Genomic DNA, 25,843 nt, shown 5'->3' with positions numbered 1-25,843 from the left:
TATAAAAAGAAAGGAGAGAGGGACAGGTGTGCGCAGGTTGCAAGGGTACCCGCTGTGCAGGCAACACAGCAGCAAAGGTCTGGAGGCAGCCAGGGAGTGAGCCGTTCAGCCCCTGGGGGAAGGCACTCGTGCAGTGCAAAGGCCCTGCTGTGGAAGCACACCTGATGTGTCTGAGGATCAGCAAGGAGGCCAGTGTCACTGAAGCAGGAGCAGGAGGGACAGCAGTAGGGATGAGGGATAAGGCACCAGAGCAGGGGTCCTTGTAAAGACCGTGGCTTTCACTTGGAGGGAGACAGGAGCTGCTTCGGGCTTCCAGGAGAGGAGTGCCCAGGTGGTCTGATGGATGCTGTCAAAGCATTGCCCTGGCTGCCGTGTTGAGAACAGACTGTGGGAGGGTCAACGTTGAGGCCTAGAGGTAGAGCAGACCCTGAGACCCTCCAGGGGAGAGTCGTGTCAAGACGAGGGCAGAAGCACTGAGGGTGATGAGAAGCAGGTGAATCTGGAATGTATTTCGAGAATGGGACAGCCCGTGCGGAGCGCTGGCCCCAAAGGACCTTCTGCATCCTCAGGCAGGCTGGGCATCTTTCCTCCTGCAGGGACCCCAGACAGCAAGGATGTGGACAGCAAGGACCTGGAGAGACAAGCCCTGCTTTCTGGCACTGGGGCCTCCACAGAGGAGCCCTGAGGCACCTGCCTGCACCCGCCCCGTCTGCACCTGCCCCGCCTGCACGCTTCCCACCAGTCCCCATGGTAGCAGTGCCTCCGTTCCTCTTTGGCTGTCCTCGGGGACTCTGGCTGAGGCGCATCTGCCACTTTTGCATTCCCGGCTGGAGAGCTGGCAGGACCCTGTGGCTGGGCTGGGAATTGAGCTGTCAGCACCCTGCGTGGGAGGGCTGGGCCTGTGCCTGCGGCCAGCTCACGGCTGCTCCAGTCTGGGGTCCTCAGCCTGGCTGCTGTGGGGCCAGTACAAATCCCATGGATTTCAGGCCTGTAGACAAGCATGTTATTTACAGCCTTTCGTGCCTCTGCTGGAGGGGAAGCGGGAGGCGATGAGATGGGCAGTCCAGGTCAAGGGTGCAGGGCTGCCCCTAAAGTGGGGAAGCTGAGGGGGTGCTGGGTATGGGTCTCTAGGTGTCCTCACCCTGGACCTCCCACTCCGACCCAGCTTCTCCATTCTGCAAAGTCACGGGCGCGGGACACCCTCTGCATGACTCCACCCTTTGTTTTGTTTGCTTGTTTTGTTTCGTTTTTGAGATGGAGTTTCGCGCTTGTTGTCCAGGCTGGAGAGCAGTGGCTCGATCTCAGCTCACTGCAACCTCCACCTCCCGGTTTCAAGCGATCCTCCTGCCTCGGTCTCCCGAGTAGCTGGGATTACAGTTGCCCACCACCATGACTGGCTAAATTTTGTATTTTTAGTAGAGACAGGGTTTCACCATGTTGGCCAGGCTGGTCTTGACCTCCTGACCCTGACCTCAGGTGATCTATCCACCTCGGCCTCCCAACGTGGTGGGATTATAGGTGGGAGCCACCATGCCAGGCCGACTCCACCCTTTGAACAAAACGTGGGGGCTGAATCTGTCTTGAAGATGAGATTCCACTGGGCACTGGTGTGGGGATATGGCTCTAAGTTCCAGGTAACCACACGGAGAAGCGCCCACGCCCACACAGACACGGGCGCCCTGCCCCGAAACCCTGCTGAGGACTTGAGTGATCGTGAAGGCATCTTCCTGGCCTGCCCATTCTGCACCCCCGGCCTTCCCTGGGCCCATACGCTGACCCCGGCACAGCCTGCAGGAAGGGCTGGCTCTGTGGGGCCCTTGCTTGCCACTGGGTTCAGAGCAGCTGGGCTCAGCGGGCCCTGCGGGAGATCGACAGCTTCCAGGCAGGCAGCAGTGGGGAGGCTTGTTCTCCTGTTCTTTCAGCCTCCCCTGGTGCCCAGCCAGGCGATCACTTGCTCACTCACTGATGGCCACCTTCGCTGTGCCAAGCTGTGCCTGTCTCCCAGCAGCTGCAGGCAGAGCAGTGACTGAGACTCCTGCGCACCCGCTGACCCTGGCTTGGTCTGTCCCTGCCTTCTGTGGGATGCCTCCCAGCCCCCACTGTTGGCCACAACAGGCCCCCCGCGCCCCCTGCCGCCCCGATACCGGCCGGCATGATGTGCCTGGAGTGCGCCTCGGACGCGGAGCGGCGGCGGCGGCGCAGCGCGGGGCTGGCGGTGGCGGCTGCTGCGGGGCGCGCGGTGCGGGCGGCGCTGGAGTCTCGGCTGCGGACGATAAGGTGCAGACCCTATCGGGCAGCGTGACGCTGGCCCCGGCCGCAGTCCCCGGCCCCGCTGGCTGCGCAGCTGCCGCCAAGGGCCCAGGCGCGCAGCAGCCCAAACCGGCCAGCTTGGGCCGCGGGCGAGGGGCAGCCGCCGCCATCCTCAGCCTGGGCAACGTGCTCAACTACCTGGACAGGTACACCGTGGCAGGTGTGCGAGGGCCCCACCCTGCCCGGGGTCCAGGACCCCACCCAGCCCACTCCCGCCTCGGGGGACCCCAGAGAGCTGTCGTCCCCGGCCTCCTAGCTCCAGGCCCTACGTGAGGTCCCCACGGGCCCTCTGCTCAGGCACAACTGGGCAAGGTACGCCTCCGTGCTCATACCCACCCGGGGCCAGGTGTTGGAGGAGTCCCCACCCCGGAGCAGCCCGCGCGTCCTCGCCAGCCCTTGGCGGCCCATCCGTTGTCCTCTTCTCCAAGTCACCTTTGCGTCTCTCTGCGCCCCTCCCACCCCAGCCGCAGGTTCCCGGGCCTCCTTCCCTTCCCCCAGCCCAGGCCGTCTGTCCGTCCATGGCCTGTCAGTTCCTTCCTTTCTCCGCCGCCTCCACCCCTCAGCGTGCGTGCAGCGAGTGCTCGCGCCCCTTGCGGGTGTGCGCTAGGGAGACAGGTGTGTGCGCGCGTGGCGGCCGGGTTGTGTGTGTGAGCGTGTGAGCGCGTGGCTGACAAAGGCTCTGGGCTGCAGGGAGCGGAGGGAGGGGCGGGGCGGGTCCGCGGCCCCTGGGGACCGGGGTTGCGGTTTGCAGCTGGCCCCGTACAGAGGCCTGAAGAGGCCTCCCCCTGCTCCATAGCACTTGGGGCGCAGGGTAGGGCGCAGGCCTCTGGAACCAGAGACCTCGAGCCTCATCCTCAGGGAGCATCTCTGGGAATCAGCCTTGGTGACGGGATTGGGATCGGGATTGGGTTCTAGTCCCAGATTTGCTCCTAATGTGCTTGCTGTGTGACCTTGGGCCAGTCTCAGCGTGTGTTTAGGTCTCTTTGCCCATTTGTGAGTTGATTGATCCTTGGGCTTTTGGGGGGATGCACGTGGTTCTGGAATTTCCTTCTGCTGGCTCCCCTCCCCAGCTCTTAGGGGTGGGTCTAGGGGTAGGAATTTGCCCTAGACTGAGCTGCTACTGGTTGAGAATGGTGGTGCCTTGAGAGGGAAGGACTCTGGCCAGACTGGCATAGGTAGGGGCTCCCTGCAGTAGGAGAGCAGTACTGTGTGCCTGGCATGCTGGCCCAGAACCTGCCTAACTATAGCCTAGTGAAATCTGGAGCTACCAAATACACACACAACAGAGAAAGAGAGAGAGAGAGAGAGAGGGAGGGCAGAGGAGAGAGAGAGAGAAGGATTTATTTTGGACAGACTCTAAAGAGAACTTTGTGGCAGTTGAGAGAAGAGAGCCCTGGCATAAACCACACGCCACCTGGTGCCCTTCTCCGGGCCTCAGTCTCCCCCTCTGCTGAATGGAGTTTTGTGTCGAGTGGAAGGGAGGAATTCCGATGGGAGAGCGGCAGCTTTGCCCCGTCTCTTCTGCAGATAGGGCACTCGAGGCAAAGGGCTGGCCCAGGTCACACAGGGAGGCCGTGTGAAGCAGAGCGCTGGTCTTCTCTGGGCCTGGTCCTCACCTGCTGGCTGGGAGGTTGGTGAATGGGGCCATGGGGGAGATGAGGGTGAGCATCAGTATCAGAGGGAGGAACAAACCTGGAACGCTGCACCACCCAGAGCTTGGAGGCTGCGGACAGGGGCCGGTCCTGCCTCCCACTTTCCTCTGCCCTCTTGGAGCCCTGGCTAGGGTCTCCCCACTTCCGCTCCTAGAGCTGCGAGGTCTTCGGGATTCCTTCACTGTCACGCCTGGGGTTTCTGAAGGAGGCCTTCAGGAGGCAAACAGCAGGATGAGGCTTTGTAAACTGAAAAGGGCGGTGCCTGGGGAGGGGTGGGCTTACTTGTCGCTCAACTGTTTCTAGCACCCATGTGAGGATGGCTGGCGTGGATGTTGAGGGGTGACTGCAGCCTTTTGGGGGGCGTTAGGGTGCAGGTGGGGAACATAGGCCAGATGTGGGAGCTTGGGGGCCAGCCCGGCCTCGCTCCTGCAGCCTCTGCATCTCAGTTTCCATCTGAGGTGGGGAGCAGCAGTCCCGGCCTCCTTGGTGACTGAAGCAGCATGCCGGAGAAGGTTGAGGGTTTGTGGGTTCGAGGGGAGCTGTTCGGAGGTCTCTTATCTCTTCCCCACCCTCTTCCCCAGGCCCCTAGCTTAGCCTGTGTCTGTGGGCACACAGCCGACACCCCCATGGGTCACAATAAGGCTGGGGCCACCTTGTCCCTGGCCCCTGGTGGTCTTTGGAGTCCCTGGGCCAGGACAGGGCTGGGGAGGCTGAGCTGGGCAAGGAGTGGCTGTGCAAAGCCCCCAAATTGCTAAGGCAGTGCCTGGTTCCAGTAAAGCTGGCCCCAAATGATAGACTAGAACCACAGGCCAAAGGCCCGGCTGCCCGGCCCCGCCCACTCTGGGCATAGAGACACAGCAGGGAGGAGGGGGGTGCTCTGGGCTCCAGGGGGTGGTGTCTCTCTAGGGCTGGTGGGGTCTGTGGGCAGGACTTTTGGGTGGGGAGGGATGTTTCTCTGAAGGGTCAAGGCTCTGGGCTGGGGGCCTCATCCTCATGGTCCCTGCAGAGATGGTCACTAAGCTGCTCTGCCATTAATGACCCAGATTTGCAAGGTGGCATAGGGGCAGGGGACTGGCACACGTAGAACAAACCCAACTGAGATTCAGAAATGAACCCAGCAGGGATGTCTTGGGATTCTGGGCCACTTCTCAAATGGACAACCTGAGGCTCAGAGTAGGGGCCAGCTGCTCCTGAAGGTCATGTAGCCTCCTCTCAGGCAGATGGGGACAGGATCCTGCCCTGTGGAAGTCTGGGGATGGGTAGGAGTGAGTGTGCCCGAGTGCAGGGCGCTGGCCCAGGGACGGCCTTGGCCCAGTCCCTGGGCTGGTGGGGTGCCGGTGGGGCCATGCTGTGGCTTCCCAGCCTTAGCCATCCAGCGCCAGGTCAGCAGAGCCAGGCTCCCAGGCCCCTGTAATTACCGGGGTGGGAGCTAAGCCGAACTGAGCCGGAGCAGGAGAAAGACTCCCAGCGTGAGCCAGCACTGAGACCTCCACACGGGGACCCAAGTCCCTCTGACAGAGACTCGCCAGGGGCATGAGGGCCCATCCCTTCAGATCCCTAGGCCCTGGGGTGGTTGACATTTATGACATTTGTTGAGTACCTACTGTGTGCCAGGCACTGTTCTAAACACGGTACGTGGATTAAGCAACTTAAACCTCACCCCAACCATATGAAATGAAGCACGTCTTCAAATGGAGCCGTTTTACAGAGGAGGAAATGGGCACAGAGAGGTTATGTCATTTGCCCAAGGTCACACAGCAGGAAAGTGGGAAAACCAGGACTTAAACCCAGATGCTCCAGTTCTGGAGCCCATGCTCTTGAGGACTCAGGTAAGCCGCTGCTGCTGAGAGGCTTGGGCAGGGTGAAGGTGGGGTGATATTGACCGTGCTTGGGGAAAGCAGGGGGCACGCGGGGACAAGCTTGACCACCAGATGGCCTGTCTGGGCTGCCTAGGAAGGAAGACACCTCAGGGTCACACTGTTGGCATCTTGCATTTGAGGCTGGCCTCAGCCGAGGGTTCTTGAGGTCAGTGTGGGCTTCCCCTTACACCTGGGCCTTTCGAGGGCTCTGTGATGTCAGCAGATTGGGCCTGGCTGGAGGAGGGAGGAGGCGGCCAGGAGTCCTGGAATCTGGTCTTGACTCCTCTGGGGGCCACGGAGGGCCTAGCAGTGACGGGGAATCACTGTGACTGTCTGGGACCCGCTGCTGAGTAAGTCAGGGCCAGAGTTCATCCAGTTCTGGGGGTGCCCTTGCAGTTACGGGCACCACTTCACCAAGAGCCTCGGAGGAGAGAGAGCAGGTGTCCTGACAGACGTGACCTTGGGTCTGGGCCCTAGAGGGCGAGGCAGCTGTTAATGGCTAGAGATGACTGTCTTAGGAAGAGGGTACGCCTGCAGCCTGTGCTGTGTGGTTCCCCAGGGAGCTCCGAGCAGCCGGGCCCGGGTTTCCAATCACCTGGCCAGTACGTTTATAGATACCTGGGTCCCACATCTAGAGAGGGTGGCTCCGCGGGCTTGGGGTGGGCCCCAGGAAGCTGTATTTAATAAGCACCCTCCCTAGAGGTGACTGGGCTTCTCAGGCAAGTTTGGAGCCACTGATCTGCCCAGTCTCTGCATTTCACAGGAAGAAGGAGGGGTCCAGGGAGGTGGAGAGTCATGGCTAGTGGCGCTCCCCTTGGCCTGGAGTCAGGGGCTGCGTGTGTGTGTGTGGTGGGCACTGTGGCTGGGAGAAGAGCTGGCTTAGGGCCAGATCGTGGAGACCTCAAACACTAGAAGTCTGGGCAGCTCTGTGTGAGCGGGCAGCCGTGCCCGTGGAAGAGCGCCTGGCATAAAGTAGTTGGCCGATATCCATGGATGTGTGTGTTATCCTTGTTGTCGGTACCATTACTGAACCAGGGGCGTGGGCCAGTGGACCCTGAAGGACTGATGGGCGATTCTGAGGCCTGGCCAGAGGTGACAGCCAGTGGGCCACAGCACTAGCTCCTTGAGTCCAGGAACGCTCTTGTGGCCTCTGGAGCCCCAGGCCAGGACCTAGAACCCAGTAGGAGATTCATAAGAGCTTGTGAGGTCAGGCAGCAGGAGGAGGGCAGGGGCTGGAGGCTGGCTGGCCGACTGGCAGGGGCCGGAGGCAGGGAGCCCAGGGAGGAGGCCGGGTGACGAAGCAGATGGAGAATAAATGGGACACGCTCATGGGGTGGAGAGAGTCGGGGGGTGTTGCAGCTGACTCTCAGGGTCCTGCAGTGTTTCAGGGAATGGGGACCCAGTGGTGAGCTGGGGAATCAGAGTCAGGGGTCTGGGAAACGGGGATGAGAGCATCTGGGGCTTGAGTCTCCAGGAAGTGGCTGGTTTCAGAGGAGGAAAGCGGGTGAGGATATTGAGTTGGGAAGGGGAAAGAACTCTTAAGAACGTCTCAGCCGAGTGTGGTGGTACACGCCTGTGGTCCCAGCTACTCAGGAGGGTGAGGCAAGAGGATGGCTGGAGCCCAAAAGGCCGAGGCTGCAGTGAGCTGTGATTGTGTCACTGCACCTTAGCCTGGGTCAGAGAGCAAGACCCTGTCTCAAAGCAACAACAAATACCATCACCTGTGAAAGGAGGAGAGGGAAGGAGCCGCTGGCAGAGGGGACAAGACAGCTGTTCTCACCACCAGGATGATGGAGGTGTGGGCACGTGTGTGGGCCACTGTGCAGGAGCTAGAAGGCAGGGAGAGGCTGAATGCACCAGCCCAAGCCAAGGAGTGGCCCAGCGCCGCATCCCTGCCAGGTGAGAGAGACAGTTGGCCCAGAGTAGGGGACACTGGCCTCAGACAGGAGGTGACACCTCCTGGGACTTGGGAGGTGCGTAACTGTTAGTGGATGAGAGGACTCAGGCCCTCCCATTTTCTTGGGCGATGAGGACCCTGTGGCCAGGGGACGATTCTGGCTGTGGATTCGGGGTGCTGCCTGGAGAGGACCGCACTGTGGCTGTGTTGGCTGGGGTCTGCATCTGGGGTGGGAACCCCACCTTGCCTGTTCCGGGGCTGGTGAGGTGGATTTAGCCTGAGCTGTGGGAGGCTGCTCCTGGGCGTGAGGCCCGTCCTGTGACCCACCAAACCTCAGCCTCCAGGAAAGAGGCTGAAAATAAGGCTGTGGTGAAGAAGGGAGGGTACTGGAGCCCAGGGGAAAATCTGAGGCGACGGCCGAGCTGCTGTGACACAGGCTTCCCGTGCCAGCGGCCAGTGGGATCTCACGCTCCTGTGGCTGAGGCCGCTTCCAGGCCTGGAAGAGGGAAAGCAAGCCAGAAAGGCTGAGACCGGGTCCGACCTTGGGCCTCACAGCCTGCAGGAAGCCCTGCTCCCTGGGAAGGCTCTCTCTGGTCTTTTTCCTGGAGCTTGGCCTTGGACCCAAGGCAGGGCTCTGGGGAGTGGTAGGGTGGGGACAGGCCAGGTTGTCCACAGCTTCCTGTGTCCTGGGAACTGCCCAGGACTTCCCAGAGACCTTAGATGCCCATCTGGATGTGGAGGAATGTTTCTCCCTCTACCAGGAGCTCTATGTGGTAGAGGAAGTCAGGGGAGGCTTCCTGGAGGCAGAGGCAAATGTTGGGCCTTGAAGTCATAGGGTGGGGAAGTGTGCAGTTGGATGGCTGAGATGTGCTGCAGGGAGGAAATGAGAGTGTTTTGATTTGTCGTGCACACAGGACATGGTCATGATGGCTATATATATATATTTTTGAGACAGAGTCTCACTCTGTCACCCAGGCTGGAGTGCAGTGGTGTGATCTCGGCTCGCTGCAATCTCTGCCTCCCGGGTTCAAGCGATACTCCTGCCTCAGCTTCCCAAGTAGCTGGGACTACAGGCACCTGCCACCACGCCCAGCTAATTTTTTGTATTTTTAGTAGAGATGGAGTTTCACCATGTTGGCCAGGCTGGTCTTGAACTCCTGACCTCAGGTGATCCACCCGCCTTGGCCTCCCAGAGTGCTGGGATTACAGGCATGAGCCACTGCACCCGGCCCATAATGGCTATTTGATATGGCCTCCCTCCCAGAAACGGAACCTGCAGTCATGCAGACCCATGTCCCTCCCTTGGCCTATGGATGGGGACCCTCCTGCCTCCTCCTGACTCCACCCATTCTTCTGTCCACCCAACACCCAAATCGTGACAGTCCCTGGTCTGGGTCCTGGAGATGACCTGCCATGGCCCTGCCTCGCTTGTGGCTTCTGGCTGCTGGTCCTGTCCCGGGGGCTGGTGGGCATCGGCAAGGCCAGCTACTCTACCATCGCGCCCACCATCATCGGCGACCTCTTCACCAAGAACACGCGCACGCTCATGCTGTCCGTCTTCTACTTCACCATCCCGCTGGGCAGGTGAGAGCCGAGACACCAGGGTCTGGCTGAGGATCTCGGAAAGGTTCCCTGCACCCTCAGGGAACTCCACAGGTGGATGGTCAGCCTTTGAGAAACACCTGGACCCGCTCCCTGGCCAGCTGGCTGGGTGGTGAGGGTGGGCAGCCTCCTTGCAGACCAGCGGGCACTCCCTGTCCCCAGCCCATCTCTGCTCAGCCTGACATGTGTCTCTTCTCTGTAGCAGCCTGAGCTACATCACTGGCTCCAGCGTGAAGCAGGCAGCTGGAGACTGGCACTGGGCCTTGTGGGTAAGGCCTACGTCCCTTCCCTCCACAAGGACACCCTCCAGTCCAGACCTCACCCCAGGGTTGCCTAGAGATGAAGCCCAGGCTAGGACGTCGGCCTCCAGGATTCCTCCCCAGCTGCCTGGACCCTGAAATCCCTGCCCTTCCAGATTAGTGCAGATCGAGGTCAGAATGCTCAGGCGTGCAGGGAGCCAGACAGTCCCACCACCCTCAGGGCCCCCAGGCTGAGGGTTGGAATCTCCCGCCCAGGAGTCCCAGGTTGAGAACCAAGGATTCTCCCACCATGTCAGGAAATTCCAGGTCCATGGTGGTGCTTCCTGCTTCAAGTCCTGGCGCTGTGCTAGGGTAAGGCTCGGACAAGACCTCTGCATGGAGGCCCCAGGGTCTGGAGTCACTTCCTGTCTCACTGGGTTTGGGGCAAGTTACCGAGGCCCCAGGACAGTGCAATCAGAGGAAACAGAGGCCCCCAGTCTCTCGGAGGAGCGGAAGCTTATGACAAAGTGTTTTTTCCTAAAAGCAGGAAGGAAGCAGCCTCCATGGAATTTCTTAATGGGGGGGCAAGAGGGAGGTGTCATGCAGAGGAACTCCGCAACCCAGGGGCTCCCAGTCCCGGGGGCGTGAGGGGAGACTGTTTTGAGGGGCCGGTGGGATGGAATCCAGGCTGCCAGGATGTCACCCTCCCATCAGGAGAGAAACCTGGGGCCTTGGAGGTTCTCTTCTGGAAAATGGGCTGGACACAGGGAAGACCCAAAAGGGCCAGTGAGCCTCTTCTTGTGGGGCCTGTATGGGCCACCCCCCTAAATGCCAGCCCACCTGGTCTGTCAGTCAGATGCTCCATGCCCAGACAGCACCTTCCCAGTGCCCTGTGGCTGAGGAACCTGTGTTGGGAACCTGCCTCAGGAATTCTTTCCTCCCTCAAAGTCATCATCCCATCTGGCTATCTACTTCTCTCATTCGTCCATCTGTCTGTCCATCCATTCATCCATTCATCCATTCATCCATCCATCTGTCCATACATCCATATATTGATTCATCCCTCTATCCCTCCCTCCCTCCCTCCATCCCTCCTTCCGTTCTCCATCCATCTCTTCAGCCATCTCTCCTCCTCTGTCCATCCACACACTGCTCCACTTACCCACCCCTTCTTCTTCCCCCAGTCTGTCTGGCTTCCCTGCACCTTCCCCGCTCCGGTCCTGCCCCTGGTCTGGAAGGTCCATCTCAAGCCCCCAGCTCCTTGACTGACCTCAGCCCCAGCTTTTCTCAGCAGCCCAGTTAGGAAGGCTGGGCAGACCCCAGCTCAGAGGAGAAGCTTGTGGCCTGGAGAAGGTGCGGTTTGCCTGAACCCCCCTTCTGCAGCAGAGACGAGTCTGGCCAGGCCCTGGTGTCCTAACTTCCTGCTCCCTGACAGATGTCCCCTGTCCTGGGCATGATCACAGGAACGCTCATCCTCATCCTGGTCCCGGCCACCAAGAGAGGCCATGCCCACCAGCTTGGGGACCAGCTCAAGGCCCGGACCTCATGGCTCCGAGATATGAAGGCTCTGATCCGAAAGTGAGTATGGCTGGGAAGGGCCTGGCGGGCAGGGGGAGGAGTGCTGAGGTGAGGGGCTCTCCCTGCAGGGCAGCCCCCGACACCCTCAGCCGGACATCCGCCAGCTCTGCTGTCTCAGTGCTGGGAGGGACATTTGGCCCCAAGAAACTATTATTCCTGCAGCCTGAACCCTCACCCCTGGGGCCTGTAAGATGAGGCATTTGGGGCATTCTGTCCCCCCAATGCACGGGGCTGCCCGTGGGAGCTGGAGGAGGTCCCTCAGCTCAGCGCCACTGCTTGGCCTCTCCCTAGCTGCAGCTACGTCTTCTCCTCGCTGGCCACATTGGCTGTCTCCTTCGCCACAGGGGCCCTGGGCATGTGGATCCCACTCTACCTGCACTGCGCACAAGTCGTGCAGAAGACGGCGGAGTTGTGCAGCAGCCCACCCTGCGGGGCCAAGGACAGGTGGGGCCCCTTGAGATGGGACCTCGGACAGGAGGGGCCCTCAGCCTGAGCCCTGAACCCCCTCAACTCATGCCCCCATTCTCTGTCCCCACAGCCTCATCTTCGGGGTCATCCCCTTTCTTTACGGGCTTCCTGGGCATGGTCACGAGTCCGGGAGCCACACACTGGTGCCGCCTGAGACCCAGCGGGCCGACCCCCTGGTGTGTGCCGTGGGCATGCTGGGCTCTGCCATCTTCATCTGCCTGATCTTCGTGACTGCCAAGAGCAGCATCGTAGGGGCCTATGTGAGTGCGTTGTGGGGAGGGGTGCTGGGGGAGCTGGGCCTGGACCACGGAAGGGTCTGGAATGGGAAATTCCATCTGACTTGTGGGACGGTCCCTTGCCTCGGGAGGCTCCTGTTCTCTGGCTGCCTGTGCGCATCCCTGGCCTGTTGGGGCCTCTGGGTGCCTCGGGGCAGTGGGCATGGCTTGAAGTCTCTGGACGGCCCACAAATGGATGTGGGCCTGGGAGGGGGGATGAGGTTTTGTGGGCTCCCTGCCAGCAGCCAGTGTGTAGGGAGCAGCCTGTGGCCACTGCAGGGGAAGGGTCCCCTGATGATTGCTTTGCTCTTTCCTGGGCAGATCTGTATCTTCGTCGGGGAGACACTGCTGTTTTCCAACTGGGCCATCACCACCGACATCCTCATGGTGAGCCAGGCAGGCCAAGGTCACCTTGTGCAGCTGACCCAGGCCTCGACCTCACAGGGGCGGCTGGGAAGGGTGGAAGAGCTGGTAGCGGGTGGACAGGAAGGCAGGCCTCCCAGGAAGGTGAAGCCAAAGGCAGAGAGGGGATCAGAGTTTGGGGTCTGCGTCTGAACAGGGCCAGGAAGCAGAGGGCTGGGCAGGCAGAGTGAGATGTGGGGACTGGGTGGGGAGGGGTGTCTCAAGGCTCAGGTTAGTGTCTGGGAGGCTGGCAGTGCCAGGCTGGCACTGAGGTACTGCTGCTTGCCAGCACTCCTCCCCCCGGGTCTGAGTGTTCATGGGCTCTGCCCCTCCCTGCTCAGCCTGGCTCTCAGGTGCCCCTGCCCGAGTGCCTGTGGCTGGGGCCGGCGGACAGAGGCCGTCTTCATGGGGCCAACAATGGGCTCCAGACCAGCCGGCCGGGGACAAAGGGCCGTCTGAGCGGCCAGCAGGGGCTTGTGTCCCTGGGCGGGGACGGGAGCACCCTGGGAGAAGCCAGGAGGGGACTAAGAACTCGTGGCCGTCTGGGGGTGGCAGGGGTGTGACACTTGGTCCCGTGCCCAGGGATCAGCCTGGCCAGGGTCAGCAGGGGACAGGGGAGTGTGTCTGGGAGGTGTCAGGGCAGGCTCTGGGGCAGACAGAGGAAGGACTCATGAGTGGGCCTTCAGGGTGCTCGGGGTCAGGTGCCCAGCATGGGACAGCCCAGGAGATGAGTCTGCCAGGCACCACGGCCCCTGCTGGCTCCTGTGCTTTGGGAAGCCTGCCTTGCCCACCCTGAGCCTGGTGAATCCGCTTCCCCTGGGCTGTCTCTCTCTGTCCCTCTGAATCCATGGGCTGGGGTAGTGGTGGGGAGGTCTGATGTGGCTTTGAGCCTCAGCACGGAGCCAGGCAGTGGCAGGGGTGGGCTAGGGTTGCTGCCCAGGCCCAGCGTGAAGGGAGGAGTGAGTCTGTGCAGATCAAGTGCCCTTGGTGCTGGCCAGGACCCCTCCTCCCCTGCCTCCACCACCCCCGGGGGAGCCCCTGACGGCTGCCGGCAGGGTCAGGGTCCCAGGGAAATTGTGTCCCAGTTTATTCAGTGTCTGTTTACCCCTGCTGGAAATGGGGCCACTCCATTTAACCAGATTCAGGCCTTTTTCCACCCGCCCCCACCTCTCCTGCAACGGGGTGCCCATGGGTGCTGGCTGCTGATGCCCACTAAGGCTGGCCCTCCGAAGAAGTGAGGCAGCTGGAGCTCAGGGCACAGGGGCTCGAGGCACCCACAGAGTTGGCCGTGCCTGTCCCGACCCCGCCTCAGCCCCTCCCGACTCTGGCCTGCCCAGCTCTGAAGTGCGCCTCCTGTGGCTCTGGCCTGCTTGGTCTGATAGGGGCCTGCCTGGCATTCAGTGCTGAGGTGTCCACGGGTGTGAGCAGAGGCTCTTCCAGCCAGGGGCCTGTCTCACCAGCTCCCGTCCCAGGCATCAGGCCTTACTTGGTCCTCAGGGAGGGGAACCAAGATGGGTCTTTAGCTTGATGGGAGTGAGGACAAACGGCCCCAGCTGGGGTTTGGGTTCCGCTGGAACGTGTGCCTCTCTGGGCCTCAGTGTCCCGGTGACTATGGGCCAAGGGCAGAAGCCATGGCAGCCTGGTCTCAGGAACAGAGCGAGAGCCAAGCAGGGGAGGTGGCGGTGTGGCCATTCCCGACGGCCCGGGTCCTGTGAGGCTCGGAGGGCTCTAGGCTAATGGCCTCTAGTGACTGGCACCTGGGCAGCCCCCAAATTACCTTCCTTTGGCTGCAAGTAGCTGGGAGGGAGGTGAAGATTCCCATTTCTGAGGGGCGTCCCGGGGGCACATCAGGTTTAAGGCCAATGACGCTTTCGGTCTGGGGCAGGTGGCACTGGTCTGGGCTGGAGGTGGGGAAGCCCCTGGGGCTGAGGGGGTGACTGAAGCTGTGTGTGGGTGGAGGGGCTCAGGGAGGAGAGGGGTGGCTGACGGGAAAGAGCGGCCAGGCTGGCGGGGAGGAGGGCAGAGTCCAGGGGAGAGAGGAGTGAGTCTGAGGGTGTGGGGCTTCGGAGGTGCCAGACCCTGGGCTGGGGCCATCTCCTGGGGCCGCTGACCTGCCAGCCTCTCCCACAGTACGTGGTCATCCCCACCCGGCGTGCCACGGCTGTGGCCTTGCAGAGCTTCACCTCCCACCTGCTGGGGGACGCCGGGAGTCCCTACCTCATTGGCTTTGTGAGTCGCCCTGGGCGGGGGCTGGCCTGAGGAGGCTGGGGGCTTCGGGGGCTGTGCCCTGACACCCACCCCCACATCCTCGCAGATCTCAGACCTGATCTGCCAGAGCACCAAGGACTCCTCGCTCTGGGAGTTCCTGAGCCTGGGCTACGTGCTCATGCTCTGCCCCTTCGTCGTGGTCCTGGGGGGCATGTTCTTCCTCGCCATGGTGCTCTTCTTCCTCAGCGACCGTGCCAAGGCTGAGCAGCAGTGAGTGGGGCTGAGGGGAGGCCTGCTGGGGAGCCCTGCTCGGGGGTGGCGGAGAGGAGACCTGGGTGCACCCAGTGGGTGGCCTGGTTGCTGGGGTCCAGCCCCTGGACCTCCCCGCACCTGTGGGGCTCAGTGCCAGCATTGGCCTGGAGCTGTGGGGGGCCACAGGGGTGTCTGGTGGGTCCAGGCTTGGACTTGGTGGTTTTCGAAGCTGGGACCCCTCCCCATTCCTTTTCCTCTCACCTTCTGACTTCTTTCTCCTTTCCTCTTTACTCCTCTCTCTCCTCTCCCCACCCCTGGGCTCTCCCACCTCCCCCTGGGGCTGACGAGGTCCCTGCCCAGCACCTCCGGTCAGCTGGCCCCCACAACGCGATGTGCCAGAGCAGTGCCCGGGCCCGGCCCCTGCTGATGCGTCACCCTGACTCCCGCCCATCTCTCCCCCAGGGTGAACCAGCTGGTGATGCCGCCCGAATCTGTGAAAGTCTGAGGTGGTGAGTGCAGGCAGAGAGGCCCTCGGGAAGGGGGAAGGCCAGGGCTAGGTGACAGGGAGCACTCTTCCTCCAGAGTCCCCTCCTGCCCCAGCACCTCCCATCAACCCTGGGCTTGGACTCTGATGTTGCGAGAATTCACTGATGGAGCCATGGGTCAGGGCTCCTGCTTCCAGTAAATAGCTCCCCCTCCCTTCCTTCCTTCCTTCCTTCCTTCCTTCCTTCCTTCCTTCCTTCCAAGGGCTGGGTGGGGCCTGACCAGAACTCCCCACTGTATCCAGACTTCCGCCCTCCCGGGTCCTCCTGGATGTACGAGGGTCTGGCTCCTCGGACCTTCCCTGTGGGAGCTAGAGGTTCCCAGCAGCGCAAGAACCAGGGTCACAGCCCCAAGCCCAGGGGGAGGCCTGCTGCTCCAACGGCAAGTGGAGGATGGAGGGCAGCCTGACAGGGGGCCCCACTGACCCCGTTTCTGACCTGACGCCCCTTTCCCCAGGTGCCACTGGGACAATGAAGAACCCACACTCCCACCTAGTCTGGAAGGTGTCCTACAGCGTCCGGGACTGCCTGGGCTGCCCACCGGCTTTCTGTGTGATGCACAGCTAGGCGCCCACCCGCTCTGGCCGGGGCCTGCTGAGTGGCCCTGACTTCAGGAAGAGGCGGTGTCCTCAGTCACTCCGGAAGGCTGTATGTGTTGGAGCCGCGAGGTTGGACAGATTCCCGGCCCTAGGTTTGGGCTGCCGGGCCCCTGGGGCCAAGGAAGAAGGCAGCCCGAAGTGGGTGTCCGGCGAGAGCCTGGCCTGCCACCAGCCTATGTGATCCTGGGCAAGTCCCTGCCCTCCCTAGAACGAAGGGCCAGGGGGGCTGGACTTTCCCAGACAACTTGCTGGACAAAGCATGATCTGCAGCTTTGAAGACTCACCAGGCCCTGGGCCATACGGAGAGGGAACAGCATGGGGGCTGGGGGCTGGGGACTGCTGGTCACACCCGCCCGCCCTGCCCCCGTGCTCACGTGAAGATGAGCGCCGTCTTGTGCAGGAGGTCATGCTCCTGCTTGGAGCTGCTGCTGCGCAGGTTGCGCCGGATGATGCTCCAGCAGCGGCTCCAGCAGCTCCAGGACCAGGACGTTCTCGGGCTGCTTGGTCACCAGCACCTCCACCAGGTCCAGCACCTGCGGCCAGGAGAGCTGGTCAGCAAGGCGGGGGCGGGGAATATGGGGGCGGTGATGGAGGCGGTGGGGGCGCCGGCCCCCAGGCTCACCCGAATCTGGAAGTCGCGCCGCAGCGCCTTCTCCTTCTGCAGCTTGCTCTTGTCATCTCGCCGGGCCTGGATCCGCAGCTTCTGCTCAGCAAACGGGCTGGCGAGGCTCTGGTCCAAGGCCATCATGGCCTCGTCCCCCAGCTCCTCCTCGTCCTCGCTCTCCTCTCCACCCTGAGGGACAGAGGCCCAGCAGTCAACCTGGCACACAACACGAGGACTCACGAGCCCTCCCCGGCCCCGCTCACCCGTGCCTTCCCAGCCTGCAGCACACTCATCAGCTTCTCCAGGAAGCCCTGGTCCACATCCCCGTTGCGCTCCTCCTCCTCACTCTTCTCCCCCTCACTCTGGTCTTCACTCTCCAAGCTTCTGTTCTCCTCGCCGTCCTTGCTCTTGTCCTGTGGGTGGGGGCAGGCTCGTCACACACCTCCCGCCTGGCCCGTGCTGGCGGCACCTCTGCAGCCTTCAGCCACCACTTGTCAGACTCATCCATCACCACCACATGGTCATCCTCATTCTCACTGGTCTCTGGGTTCAGCACCTGGGGAGGAGACCCAGCCACTGACCCATCTGCGGCCCCCACCCTCCTGACCAGGCCCCACCCGGCCTTGGCCAAAGGTCCTCATTTCAGGGAAGAAAACAGAGCCTAAGAGAGGTGGCCACACCCTGCAAGGCCAGGACAGGGCCTCGTCGAGACCCCTCCCACCAGGCGCAGGCTGGCAGGAGGGAGGTTGGGAGGCCACAGGGCTGAAGCGCTCCCCCACTCGGTGCAGCTCGATGCGCAGTGAGCCCCAGCCCAAAGTGCATTCCCAAAGGTCCCAACTCACATCCAGAATCAGCTGTAGGGCACGCGGGGTCAGGTGGGAGCAGATGTGGCCGAACACACTCTGGGCCACTTGGCACATGAGGTGGCCGGGCTGGGCCAGCAGGGCCAGCAGGATCTCCACCAGCACCTCTACCCATGGGGGCTCCTGGGGGTCTGCAAGCGCCTAGGCAGGGGACTGTTGGCCTCACTGTGCCACTCCAGTCCCTCTCGTGCCCAAGGATGCACCGTGTCCCAGGAGCAAGGACCCACCGATGTCCTTGGTGCAGCTCCCGCGGCGTCTCGCTCCCAGGCTCTTTCTGACGCAGGTCTGGATGTCGCCCAGCAGGTCACACCTCTCTGTAGGGGACTGGGGACAGGGTAGGACACACACTGGGGACAGCCCTTCTGAGCCAGGCAAGGGGCTGGCCAAAAGGAAGCAGTGGCACCATAAGCCTTCAACAGCCCAGCCACTGGCCTGCCCCGGCCAGCCACCCTGCAATCCAGAATGGAAGACCCCAGCTGGACCCCAGAATACCGAGGACTGAGGGCCTTTTTACACCTAATACGCAGTTACAGGATCTGAAAACCTGCAGGGACAGACAAGGGGGCCAGCTCCCACTTTGACACTCAAGACAGGCAGAGCTGTTAAGGATGGTCAGTGTCCCAGAGCAGCCAGCAAACCCCAGCCCCCAATTCGTAATTCTAAATTATTTCCTCCATGCTTGGCTTGGAATTGAAAGTCATCAGTTTCAATGAATTTAATTATATCTGAACTCATCTGACAGGATAGCCCCAGACTCCAGGGACTGAAGTGGTGGAGTGTGTGCGTGTGCAGGGCATCTCCACAACTGTGTGATCTTTGGTACCGAAAAGGCAGACTTTCCCCTCACAATGCAGTGGGCAGCTTCAACGTTTAGGCCAGGGTGGGGAAAGCAGCCCAAAGCCCTGGTCACTGCCCCCAGCTCCAGGCTGTGTGCCATGCAGGTCCCTGTCCTCCAGGCTGCACCTTTTTAATTTATTCATTTTTTCTGAGACAGAGTCTCGCTCTGTCGCTCAGGCTGGAGTGCAGTGGTGCAATCTTAGCTCACTGCAACTTCCGCCTCCCAGGTTCAAGCAATTCTCCTGCCTCAGCCTCCCGAGTAGCTGGGATTACAGGCTCCTGTCACCACGTCTGGCTAATTTTTGTATTTTAGTAGAGACAGGGTTTCAGCATGTTGGCCAGGCTGGTCTCAAACTCCTGACCTCAGGTGACTCGACTGCCTCAGCCTCCCAAACTGCTGGAATGACAGGTATGAGCCCCCGCACCCGGCCACAGCTGCACCTTTCATCTGAGGGTTGGCACAGCAAACTGCAGCCTCCTCTGTGCAAGTCAAGACCAGAGACCCCAAGGTTGCAGGCTCCACGTGTGTCCTGGAATCAGCAGGGCCATCGTGGGTAAACTTTACCCACACAGCTCATCCACAGGCTGGGCTCGGAATAACAAAAGCTGGCAAGTAAAACCACCACAGCCAAGTGGCCAGACTGGCAAGTGACAGACCCATCTACTCAGGCTACGTAAGATCAGCAGCCTCGATAAGAGCCTCCCATGCTGTGAGAAGAAAACTCTCTAAGAATCGGGGTAAGGGCAGACGCAGTGGCTCACGCCTGTAATCCCAGCACTTTGGGAGGCCAAGGCGGGCAGATCACCTGAGGTCAGGAGTTCAAAACCAGCCTGGCCAACATGGCGAAACCCTGTCGCTACTAAAAATACAAAAATTAGCCAGGCGCGGTGGCAGGCACCTGTAATCCCAGGTACTCGGGAGGCTGAGGCAGGAAAATCGCTTGAACCTGAGAGGCGGTGCTTGCAGTGAGCCAAGATCATGCCACTGCACTCCAGCCTGGGCAACAGAGCAAGACTCAATCTCAAAAAACAAACAGATGGCCAGGCGCGGTGGCTCACGCCTGTAATCCCAGCACTTTGGGAGACCTAGACGGGTGGATCACGAGGTCAAGAGATCGAGACCATCCTGGCCAACATGGTGAAACCCCGTCTCTACTAAAAATACAAAAAAATTAGCTGGGCGTGGTGGTGCGCACCTGTAGTCCCAGCTACTGGGGAAGCTGAGGCAGGAGAATTGCTTGAACCCAGGAGGTGGAGGTTGCAGTGAGCTGAGGTCCTGCCACTGCACTCCAGCCTGGTGCCTGGTGACTGAGTGAGACTCTGTCTCAAAAAAAAAAAAACCAGACAAACAAAAAAGGAATCAGGGTACTGAGTGTTGAATGTGGTCAGGGCTTCCCGATGGGAAGAACTTACAGGGAGACCCCGTGGCCAGAAGGTGTTCCCACAGCCGGAGGGTACAGTGCAAGCTACTCTGCCTCTGAGTCTCAGTTTCCCCATGTCAAACATGGAGAAGCAGAGTCTGCCTCAAGTTTCGGGGATTAAGAAGGCCTGCCTAGAAAGCTCAGGACACCAGCTGGTGCCTGCTAAGGGGTCAGAGTGATGTTTCCTTGGGTGATAATTCCACCCGTGACGAGGCTGGCTAGGGAAACCTCCCAACGTAACTCCCCAAGCCTTTCCTGGTTCCCCCCCATAGCCCTCACAGCCACAGGACCCCAGGCTCACGGCCCCTCTGTCCCAGGCCACAGTACCTTGAAGACGTGGATACCCATAAGCAGCAGAAGGTGCTGGAAGGCGGCAGCCCTGGGCTCTGAGGAGGGGGCCTCCAGCTCCTTCAGAGTCTGCAGCATCCTGTGGGGATCCAGGCAGATCTTCAGGCCCTGGCTGCCATCAGACCGCAGTGTCCTGCCCACCCCCTGGAAATCCCACCCGCTCACCGGTCCCAGGCCTGGTGCTGCTGCGCAGTGAGGGGTGTCACGGGGGTCACGCTGTGGCTGTGATTCAGCAGCAGGTCTGCAAACTGCACCAGGTGGTAGGTCCAGGGCTGCCCGCCCCGGGTCTGCTCCGGTGCCAGCTTGAACTGCTTGCTGAGGGTCTGCAGCAGACTGGGCGAGGAGCAGGGCTTGGTCACCAGACCGATGAATGAATACAGCCGCCTCCCTCCACCCTCCCCAGGGCTCGGTCTCCCACCTCTCCAGGACCTGATACAACTCACTGGGCCTCGGCCGTTGTCCCCAGCCTAGGGGAACTGCAGGGAGCAGGCGTCCTCAAGGCCTTCCCACCTTTGGACCTCTCCTGAGCCGCCCCAGGCTCACCTGAAGAAGGCGCTGCTGACAGCCTCTCGGGCCTGGCTTTCCAAAGGGAGGAAGAGCTGCTGCCTTGTCTCCGGGATCTGGGATGTGGGCTTCTTTGTGACGAAGAACGAGTGGAACAAACAAAATCTGGGGCGGGCGGGAGAGCAGCTGGCGCTGTTCACGGCCATTTGTTTCCACGGGCTCCCCTCCCCTGGTGGCACCACACAGGGTTCAAGGCCAGGTGGAGGAGGGGAGGCCTTCTGTCCCTTTCTGCTCTGGGTACAGTTCTCAGGGCCCTCATGGGAATGGAACTCATGAGGTGGCTGGGCCAGGAAGGGCTGGATCCCCAGCTGAACACAGTTCAACCCGAGCTGGGGAGAGAGAATCAGTGCCCCTCTCAAGGAACCAAGAGACGTGAGTCTGTGTGGTCACGGCTGAGTCACGCCACTACTCCTGCAAACATGGGGCCAGTGCAGCCCCCTCCTGCAACCGGGCACGCTGAGGGTGAGGTGAGCACCCGGCTCTGCTCGGGTACAGATGAGGCAGGTGTGGGGCAGGCTTCCCCGACGCCACCCATGGGCAAAGGCTCCCTGCTGGGCACGCATAGCACACCCGAGCCTCTTAGGCGCCTGCAGCTGGGGTGCCTCCTGGGCCCCTTCCCTACAGCCTCCTGAGGAATTCCCAAGTCCCCTTGTGCATGCTCCCCACTGATGACTCAACCCAAAGGCTTCTGGCTCCAGATGACACAAATCAGGACGAGGGGCTCAATTCCTTGACCACCCGCCTGCGGGAAGCTCCAGCACCTCTTGTCCCTGGCCACCTGCTCCATCAAGGTCTCCTCCATCTCCAGGTGCAGGCTGTCCACAAAGCTCACCAGTCGAAGGATGATCCATTTCCACAGCCGGAACACAGCTCGTTCAGACCTGGGGCGCAGGGGCGAGGTCACGTGAGCCACTTAGAACTGGCAAAAGCGGGCTGCGCCCAGTAGCTCACACCTGTAATCCCAGCACTTTCGGAGGCCGAGGCAGGTGGATCGCTTGTGGTCAGGAGTTCGAGACCAGCCTGGCCAACATGATAAAACCCCATCTCCACAAAAAATACAAAAATTAAGGCCGGGTGCGGTGGCTCATGCCTGTAATCCCAGCACTTTGGGAAGCTGAGGTGGGCGGATCACCTGAAGTTGAGGCTTCAAAACCAGCCTGATCAACATGGAGAAACTGCATCGCTACTAAAAATACAAAAATTAGCTGGGCATGGTGGCACACGCCTATAATTTCAGCTACTTGGGAGGCTGAGGCAGGAGAATCACTTGAACCCGGGAGTCAGAGGTTGCAGTGAGCTGAGATCGTGCTATTGTACTCCAGCCTGGGCAACAAGAGCGAAACTCCATCTCAAAAAACAAAAATTAGCTGGGCATGGTGGTGGGTGCCTGTAGTCCCAGCTACTGGAGAGGCTGAGGCAGAGACTCGCTTGATCGCTTGAACCCGGGAGGCAGAATTTGCAGTGAGCTGAGATTACATGCCACAGCACTCCAGCTTAGGCCACAGAGTGAGACTGTATCCAAAGGAAAAAAAAAAAAGAACAAACTGGCAAAAAATAGGACATTCCTTTAACTGATCTCAGAGACAGAAAACCAAGCTCTCCCCCTCCCAATTGCCAGTGCAGGACCTCACAAGGAAACTGAGGCCTTGTGTTTGAGAGCTACGGTGCTTCCCCTCTCTCCGCTCATGGTTTAGAGCCAGGACACTGTGGGCGGGGGGGCCGGGGTCACTGCACTCTGCAGGTCAGGGAAGCTAACTCCTGAAGGAGGGGTCCTTCGCACGGTCCACTCACACGTGCAGTGATGCATCCTGAGCTTTCTTCTGGTTGTTGGTGCTGATGGCAATCAAGGAGTCCAGGTCCGGCTAGAGAAACATGCCCTGCAGCCAGGCCACGTAGCCCTGCAGGGCCCGAGGGCTCAGGAACCGCATGACCCGCCCAAAGGTAGGCACCACTGGGAGGCTGTGGTTGGTGGCAGAGGAGAAGGCCATCAGCACGGCCAGCTGCCGCTCAGGGTCATCCCAGCATCCCTCTAGGAAGGTGCCCACGTATTCCTCCATCTCCGGGGCGAACTGGAACTGGTTTGGGAGCTGTAAGAGTTAGGCACGGTGCTGAGCCCACGAGCTTGCGGCCTTTAGGGTTAAACCAAGGCCCAGGGTCTCCCCTTGCACACAGCAGGGCTGAGCCTGAGCTTGCTCCATTCCTGGTCACCCCAGTGCTTCTATCTGGCGTCAAGGCCTCCCCGGGTCATACTTCCCCAGCTTCAGTGCCTCTGGCCCCAGAGGGCCCCTCTTGCCACATTGCTGGGTGGGGATGGCCTGTTTTCCTGGCTCAACGCACAGGCAGAGCAGTAGTTAAGAGACTAGGCTGACCCGGGTTCAAGGCCTATGTTGCCAATTCCTAGCCGTGTCATCTTTGGGACCGAACCCAACCACCTCTCACATGCTTTCAGGACCCGCGCTCCGTGTTTTTGTCTGGCAGCTTACCATTTTAGCAACCCTTTGCACTTGGCCATTACTGCCATTGTGTAGGTGAGTAAAGTGAGACACAAAAATGCCTAGAATAAAACTCCTCAGGGTCAGAGGGCTCCCAGAGGGACCATGTCTGGCCTCATAGCCCAAGCTCTTTTCATTTTAATTTTCTCCAGTTGTGCCCCTGGAGTGCAGTGCCATGATCATGGCTCACTGCAGCCTTGAAATCCTCGGTTCACGTGATCCTCCCACCTCAGCCTCCCAAGAAACTGGGACTACAGGTGCACACCACCGTCTAACCCAGGCTCTTAACCACTGCCTGATGCTTCAAGTCTGCCCCTCACCCAGAATGACAGCTCTCGGAAACTTGCTGCAAAGATAAAATGAGCTGCTGAGAACAGTAAACCCAGCAGCGCTGACTGGGCACCAGTCATGACGACGGTTCTCATCACCGCAACATGGGCGGGGGTGGAGGGAGGTCTGAACAGCCCGCTGGTTACCCACACCCAAGAGGGGGCTCGCTCCTTTTCAAAACTGTCAGAGGGAAGCTGGGCGCAGTGGCTCCCATCTGTAATCCCGGCGCTTTGGGAGGCCGTGTTGGGTGGATCACCTGAAGTCAGGAGTTTGAGACCAGCCTGGCCAACATGGCAAAACCCTGTCTCTACTGAAAATACAAAAATTAGCTGGGTGTGGAGGTGGGCACCTGTAATCCCAGCTACTCAGAAGGCTGAGGCACGATAATTGCTTGACCCCAAGAGGCAGAGGTTGCAGTGAGCAGAGACTGCATCATTGCCCTCCAGCCCGGGCGACAAGAGAAAACTCCAACTCAAAACAATCTGTCAGAGGGGAAGGGGTTCAGGCAGCTCACTACCCAGACAGCGGAGATGCCCAGGTCTCTGGCCAGGCCCCTGAGGTGCCCTCTCCCCTTCTTGGCAAGGAGAGCCCCTGCCTAGCCTTTCTGGCAGCATTGGGCAGTGCCCACCTTGGCCGTGCATGTGTGCTCCCCGTAATGGCGGATCACATCTCCCCGCGTCACCAGCTGCAGCTGCTCCTTGGTCAACAGGGGCAGGGTGGTGCCCAGCAAGCAGAAACACAGGTAGCTAAGAGGGGGCGTGGGACAGAACATGGTCAGAGCCCTTGGCCCCCTTGCAGGGACCTCAGGACTGATGGCCCAGCCCAGCAGGCGGAAACACAGGTAGCTAAGAGGGGGTGTGGGACAGAGCATGGTCAGAGCCCTTGGCCCCCCTGCAGGGACCTCAGGACTGGTGGCCCAGCCCCATTTCACAGACAGGGAAGGGGGCCGAGAGAGGTCACGTGCCGCACGCACCTGGCTGGCCAGAACTGCAGCTTCAGCAGCCCCTGTTCCACCATCCACTTCCAGAACCACAGAAACTTGTCTTCCTTGAGTGCCAGGCAGAGCAGCTCCAGAGTGACGGTGGGCAGCTTACATTCCTTCTTCATGGAGGAGGCTGCCATCTTCAGCACATTCACCAGCCTGTGGGGGGCAGGAGACTCAGGGAACGCTTGCCTCACCGGCAAGGGCCAGGGTGCCAAGAGCAACCGGGGCACCCCTAGACCACACGGCCAGTCTGGGCTTGGCCAGATGCAGTCCCACGACCCCAGGGAGGGAAAATCCACCCATCTCCCTCACACCTGGGAACATTCTCATCCGAAAATAGGTTGATGGATCCCACCAGCTTCTTGAGCCTAGAGGGCACCTCCTGCTGGGCCAGGAGGAAGAGCCGCAGCTGTTCAGGGCAGCTGAGCATCGCTTCCAAGTCGGTGCTGAGGACCTCCGGCAGCATCTCCTGCAACGTGGCCTCTGAGACCTAAGGGCGGAGAGGTAAGAAATGGCGGCTTCCTCTGCAGGGTGAGCCCAGTGTGGCCTCTTTTACCTGCCAGGCTCCTGACACAGGGCCACCTGGCCAGGCACGAGAGTCATCAGAGGCCATTTGCTAAAAAACTCAAATTCCCAGGCAGCTGGGTTTTTGACAAGCATCCCGCTGATGCTAACTGGCCTGGAGCTACCTGCCTTTTTTTTTTTTTTTTTTGAGACAGAGTCTTGCTTTGCCACCCCAGGCTAAGTGCAGTGGTGTGATCTCAGCTCACTGTAACCTCCACTTCCCCGGTTCCAGCGATTCCCCTACCTCAGCTGGGATTACAGGTGTGCACCTACAAGCCTGGCTAATTTTTGTATTTTTAGTAGCAATGGGGTTTCACCATATTGGCCAGGCTGGTCTCGAACTCCTGACCTCAAGTGATCCACCCACCTCAGCCTCACAAAGTTCTGAGATTACGGGTGTGGGCTATGGTGCCCAGCCAGAGCTACCCATTTAATTATTCCTGGTTTTGGGATTTCAGAGGACTAGCCCATTTTATACACAAGGGGCCCTAGGTAGACAGCTGGGATTCAAATTCAGGTCCTTTTGGCTCTGAGGTCAAGACTCCTCAGCATGCCCTGGCCTGGGACTTGCCAGCCCCTGCCTTTCTCTTCAGTGGCAAAAAGGCCTAGGTGTACCTTCCCAGGTCGGGCAGTGGAGGCCCATGAGGGACCAGCCTTGACCAGGACAGCAACAGCAAACGTTTTATATACCTGCCACGTGCCAGGCTCAGTTCTAGAGCAGCACTAGCCACACGGGGCTGCTGAGCGCCTGAAAGGCGACGAATCTGAACAGGGATGTGCCTACGTGTAAAATACATGCTGGATTTTGAAATACACTGAAAAAAAGAGTGAAGATACCTCAACGATTTTTTTTTTTTTTTTTTTTTTTTTGAGACAGAGTCACGTACTGTCACCTGGGCTGAAGTGTAGTTGCACAATCTCGGCTCACTACAACTTCTGCCTCCTGGGTTCA

At 60.3% G+C, this 25,843-nt stretch overlaps 1 protein-coding gene and 1 pseudogene across 1 annotated transcript; one reads left to right on the top strand and one right to left on the bottom strand.

The window, feature by feature from the left end:
• Positions 1 to 3,117: 3,117 nt before the first annotated feature.
• LOC105729069 (myb-binding protein 1A-like) lies at positions 3,118 to 25,688 on the bottom strand. Its single transcript, XM_064376790.1, is given in 17 exon segments — positions 3,118 to 4,172; positions 16,258 to 16,337; positions 16,339 to 16,416; positions 16,506 to 16,676; positions 16,751 to 16,900; positions 16,957 to 17,043; positions 17,330 to 17,481; positions 17,578 to 17,674; positions 19,936 to 20,035; positions 20,122 to 20,289; positions 20,500 to 20,625; positions 21,282 to 21,401; positions 22,312 to 22,607; positions 23,971 to 24,088; positions 24,316 to 24,483; positions 24,642 to 24,817; positions 25,593 to 25,688. Coding segments are annotated over 17 exon segments (2,433 nt in total). The 3' UTR covers positions 3,118 to 3,922.
• On the top strand, positions 7,848 to 16,388 carry LOC105729135 (sphingosine-1-phosphate transporter SPNS2-like; annotated as a pseudogene).
• Positions 25,689 to 25,843: the final 155 nt, after the last annotated feature.

The sequence above is a fragment of the Aotus nancymaae genome, unplaced genomic scaffold (genome assembly GCF_030222135.1).
Source record: "Aotus nancymaae isolate 86718 unplaced genomic scaffold, 86718_ANA_hifiasm-v0.15.2.pri h1tg000016l, whole genome shotgun sequence".
Taxonomy (NCBI): Eukaryota; Metazoa; Chordata; class Mammalia; order Primates; family Aotidae; genus Aotus; species Aotus nancymaae.
Note: the sequence above shows the minus strand (reverse complement) of the source record. Positions and strands in the feature narration are given on the sequence as shown.